General features: G+C 36.5%; 1 protein-coding gene across 1 annotated transcript; it reads right to left on the bottom strand.

The window, feature by feature from the left end:
- Window positions 1-2,317: 2,317 nt before the first annotated feature.
- Window positions 2,318-5,280, bottom strand: LOC129965356 (uncharacterized). The gene is made up of 2 exons (XM_056079184.1): window positions 5,176-5,280; window positions 2,318-2,805 (listed from the first exon to the last, which is right to left on the bottom strand). The coding sequence occupies exons 1-2, from the start codon at window positions 5,247-5,249 to the stop codon at window positions 2,472-2,474; spliced, it is 408 nt and encodes a 135-aa protein (XP_055935159.1). The 5' UTR covers window positions 5,250-5,280; the 3' UTR covers window positions 2,318-2,471.
- Window positions 5,281-5,588: the final 308 nt, after the last annotated feature.

Raw genomic sequence — 5,588 nt, 5'->3', positions numbered from 1 at the left:
TATTTTCACTAAACTTAAAAAAAAAAGAATTAAATAAAATGAAAAAAAGTGAATGCAAAACAAATGCGAACAACGCGGATCGAACCTGCGGCCACTGCTTGGGTAGCCAAACTCGGTCCACATGGGTACATACGATCCATCCAGGCAGAGAATTTAAAGCCACTTGTTTATTTATTAGTTTAAACTCTATAATTGTGCAAATCCCTGCATGAAAGCCATGTGTATACGAGAAGGAATATGCCTGCGCATGCCCAGAATCTCGGATCAAATTTAGGCTTTTATTTCTAAAATTTCTTTAATTTGGAAGTATTTTTAAATAAGTTATTGAAATCTTTGTAAATGGTGGTCGAAATATTAGTGCTTGAAAAGAAAAATTATGATTTTAACTAAACTGAAAGTAAAAAAATATTAAATAAAATGAAATTAAGTGAAAGCAAATTGAATGCGAAGAACGCGGATCGAACTTGCGCCCACTGCTTGGCAGGCCGATACTCCGCATAGAAGGCTACATACGACCCGTCGTGACAGAGAATTTAAAGCCACATGTTTATTTATTAGTTTAAACTCTATAATTGTACGAATCCCTGCTTGAAAGCCATGTGTATCCGAGAAGGAAAACGTCTGCGCATGCCCAGAATCTCGGAGCAAAATAATAATTTTATTTCTAAAATTTCTTTAATTTGGAAGTATTTTTAAATAAAATATTGAAATCTTTGTAAATTTTGGTCGAAAAATTAGTACTTGAAAAGAAATATTAAGATTTTCATTAAACTTAAAGTAAAAAAATATTAAATAAAATTAAAAAAATTGAAAGCAAAACGAATACGAACAACGTGCATCGAACCTGCGGCCACTGGTCGGCAGACCGATACTCGGTCCACAAGGTTACATACGATCCGTCGTGACAGAGAATTTAAAGCCACTTGTTTATTTATTAGTTTAAACTCTATAATTGTGCAAATCCCTGCTTGAAAGCCATGTCTATACGAGAAGAAATACGTCTGCGCATGCCCAGAATCTCGGAGCAAATTTTGGCTTTTATTTCTAACATTTCTTTATTTTCGAAATATTTTTCAATAAAATATTGAAATCTTTGTAACATTTCGTCGGAATATTAGTACTTGAAAAGAAAAATTATGATTTTCACTAAACTTAGAGTAAAAAAATATTAAATAAAATGAAAAAAAGTGAAAGCAAAACGAATACGAATAACGCGGATCGAACCTGCGGCCACTGCTTGGCAAGCCGATACTCCGTCCTCAAGGCTACAGACGAACCGTCGTGAAAGAGAATTTAAAGCCAAATGTTTATTTATTACTTTAAACTCTTAAATTGGGAAAATCCCTGCATGAATGAAATGTGTATCCGAGAAGGAAAACGTCTGCGTATGCCCAGAATCTCTGATCGAATTTAGGCGTTTATTTCTAATATATCTTTATTTTGGAAATATTTTTCAATAAAATATTGAAATCTTTGTAACTTTTGGTCGAAATATTAGTACTTGAAAAGTAAAATTGTTATTTTCGATAAACTTAAAGTAAAAAAGAATTAAATAAAATGAGAAAAATGGAAAGTAAAACGAACACGAACATGAACAACGTGTATCGAACCTGCGGCCACTGGTCGGCACTCCGAAACTCGGTCCACTAGGCTACATACGATCCGTTGTGACAGAGAATTTAAAGCCACATGTTTATTTATGAGCTTAAACTCTATAATTGTGCAAATCCCTGCTTGAAAGCCATTTGTATACGAGAAGGAATGCCGGCATCCTGGCATAGGTGTAGCGCGTCCTTGTTCGTTCGATCTGGGCGTCCCGGGTTCGAGTCCCGGTTTGGGCATGGTTGTTTTTCTGTTGTTCTATCTGTGAGCTGTGTGAATGTGCCCTCCTGTAAAAAGGGGTTGTGCAAGCGAATGAGTGATGCGTGAGTAGCAAAGTCGTACTCTTGGCCCTAGTTGGCGCTGCTATAAAGAATAAGAGACGTTCCCCTCAGGCTTAAATCGTTGTCTTCGTAACCGCGGGCTTGTCAGTGGCAAGTGCCATAAGAAAACAACAACAACAACGAGAAGGAATAGGTCTGCGCATGACCAGAATCTCTGAGCGAATTTAGGCTTTTATTTCTAAAATATCTTTATTTTGGAAGTATTTTTAAATAAAATATTGAAATCTTTGTAACTATTGGTCGAAATATTAGTGTTCGTGGGTAATCAAATAAAAGGGACCTGATCTGTCTTTTTTCCATTTATTATACATAAAGCAGCTACTGACGAAGACAACTAAAGCACATTAACATAACATGACAAAAGCAAGCGCACACACAGCAACAGGAAACACATCCGTTACATCTCTCATTAGGCATTACAAAATTCTGAATCATAAAGTAATAAAAAAGAAGCGTATCAAAGTTCAACAGAAACTGCGCATGCGCCGGTTTCCTGATGACTACAGCTGGAATAGGGGAAAGGCGTCTCTAAGACGGAACATCCCGGCCCCCGTTGGACAGTTGTCCAACACCTTCTTCGAAAGGGAGTGGGCAGAGTCTGTTGATACTTCGCCGAAAAATTCCTTTAGGGGTTCTGATGTCTGCGACACGGACTAGTCCATCTGTTCCAGGATATGTCCTTTCAATTCGGGCCAAGTTCCATTCCATGGGGCTCTTGCTATTATCCATCAGGAGTACCAGCTGTCCGGGTTTGATGTTCAGTTCAGGTAGTTTCCATTTAGCTCGAGACTGCAAGGAGTTGAGATATTCTTGACTCCATCTTTTCCAAAATTTGGATCTAAGAGACTGGATGAGAGACCATCTAGAAGATAAAGAAATGTTAATCAAGGAATCACTGGGTTCTGGTATTGACAACAGTGGTGCTCCCACCAAAAAATGGCCAGGTGTCAAAGGTTGAATATCAGCTGGATCGGCAGAAAGAGGACACAGTGGTCTTGAATTCAAAACTGCTTCAATCTGTGTCACCAGCGTAGTAAGCTCTTCAAAAGTCAACACTGTTGATTTAGTCACCTTCAACAAGATCCGTTTCATAGCTCCAATATTTGCCTCCCATAATCCACCGAAGTGAGGAGATGCTGGAGGTATGAAGTTCCACACTATACCTTCCTTGGCACAAAATATTTGCACGGAATCCGATTTGCATGCTTTTAGCAGAGAATCCAAAATATTTTTAGCGCCCTTAAAATTAGTGGCATTATCACTCCATATGATTGAGGGTTTTGACCGCCTAGCTATGAATCTCCTAAGACAAGCTAAAAAACTCTCAGTAGTCAAATCAGACACTACTTCAAAATGAGTAGCTCTTGTACTAAAACATATGAAAATTGCAATGTATGATTTTAAAGTCACCCTAGATCTTTTTAGATTAGGTTTAGTAATTATGGGACCAGCGAAATCGAGTCCCACCTTTTCAAATGGTCGAAATGGGATAACTCGATCTCTTGGTAAATCGCCCATCATCTGTTGAATAGTTTTATTTTTTACTCTAAAACAGGTTAAGCATCTTTTGATTACACTTTTTACTTTGGCTTGACCAGCTGGTATCCAGTATTGCTGTCTAATTAAATACAGAGTAGTTTGAACACCGGAGTGGAGTGCTTTTTTATGAAAGTATTCTATAAGTGTATCTGTGAAATGGTGTTTCTTTGGTAAGAGTAGAGGAAATTTTTGTGAATCTGGAAGATCAGAAAATTTTAATCTTCCACCTACTCTTAAAAGTTCATCATTATCTAAGAATACATTTAAGTTCAGAAGGGGATTATTCTTTGGAAGAACTTTATTCCTTTTTAGACAATTTATTTCAAATTCAAACTCTCTCATTTGTATAATTTTTATTAAAGATTTTGTAGCATTTTGTAATTCTTTTACATTTAAATGATCTTTCTTTCTGTTTTGCAGAGCTGATTTACAATTATGTAAGAATCTTAAACACCATGCAGTTACTCTTATTAATTTGCTGAAAGAAGAATATCTTTTAATCAAATCATCATTTAATGGATTTACTTTTGCTATTGTAGAACTTATTAGAACATTCTTTTTCAATTCTAAATTGTCTGCGTCTTCTTTGATATTTGTCTCATTATTTATTTTAGCTAATTTAGGCCATTTACATTCATTTTTTAACAACCAATTTGGCCCATGCCACCAGAAGTTAGAGTTTTTCAGTTCATGTACCGTTAACCCTCTTGATATTAGATCAGCCGGATTATCAGTTCCAGGAGTGTGATTCCATTCAGTGGGATTGGTTATATTTTGGATTTCTTTAATTCTGTTTTTTACGAACACTTTAAATCTTTCAGGGTCACCCTTCATCCAATAGTAAACAATTGAAGAGTCAGTCCAGAAGAATCGTGTAACAGGAAAGTTAATGCACTTAACTATTTTACAGCCTAGTCTTGCTGCTAAAAGAGCACCCATTAGTTCTAATCTTGGGATCGAAAGTGTCTTTAGAGGGGCTACTCTAGTTTTTGAAGCGACCAAATTTGATTTGATTTCCCCGTTTTTCAATAAGACTCTAATGTACGCTACAGTTCCATATGCCCTCTTAGAGGCGTCGGAGAAACAATGTAGTTGAGCTTCAACTATTTCAGTGGTTTTCGCTTCGGCGAAAAAATATCTAGGTATTTTAATAAGATGCAAATTTTTTATTTCTTCGCACCATTCATTTATTTTAGTGGTCAGTGTTTTCGGGAGAGGGTCACCCCAGTCTAATCCCAAGCACCAAATATCCTGTATTAGACATTTTATCTTGATGGTAAAAGGTCCTAAAAACCCCACTGGATCAAAAATGCGTCCAGCTACTTGAAGAACATATCGTTTGGAATTTATCTTTTTAGACAGGAATTTCTCTAAGCTTCGAGTGTCAAACTGGAATATATCTAAATCGGAATCCCAGGCCAATCCTAGCACTTTACAAGGAGTTAAAGCAGAGTTATCATTAATTGAATATTTTTCTTCATCTATTTCTAAACCCGCCTCTCTCCATTTATCACGAAGCTCAACTGAGTTAGTTTTCCATTTCCTTAATTCCATGCTCGCTTCTTTAAAGATGTTATAACATTCTAGGCTTATTTTAAAAGCTGAATCAAAGTCTCTTTGGCTACAGATTAAATCGTCGACATACAATGATTTTTCTAGCATTTGACAGGTATTAGAAAATTGTTCTACATACCTCTTTAGATGGTATTGGATTGTAGCTGCAAGGAGAAAGGGGCTTGATTTGACACCGAAAAGAACTCGAGTCATCTTGAAAATTTCCTCTTCTTCCTTTTCCGGATCTTCCGTCCAGAAGAAACTAGTATAGTTCTGATCTTCTTCGGCAATCTGTATTTGCAGAAAGGCCTTCTTTATGTCGGCAGTTATGGCAACAGCCTGTTCTCTAAAACCTATTAAAATCTCAAAAAGATCTGGAATGAGATTGATACCAGTATGTAAACAATCATTTAACGACAACTGTCCTTTCGCATGAGAACTTGCGCCAAATACCACTCTCAAACGAGTGGTAGTTTTATCTTGCCTTATTACCGCCCTGTGAGGCAAATAAAATGAAGGTTTTTCTTCTTCACATGTTATAACTTTCTTAAT

Source organism: Argiope bruennichi, chromosome 4, assembly GCF_947563725.1.
Source record: "Argiope bruennichi chromosome 4, qqArgBrue1.1, whole genome shotgun sequence".
Taxonomy (NCBI): domain Eukaryota; kingdom Metazoa; phylum Arthropoda; class Arachnida; order Araneae; family Araneidae; genus Argiope; species Argiope bruennichi.
Note: the sequence above shows the minus strand (reverse complement) of the source record. Positions and strands in the feature narration are given on the sequence as shown.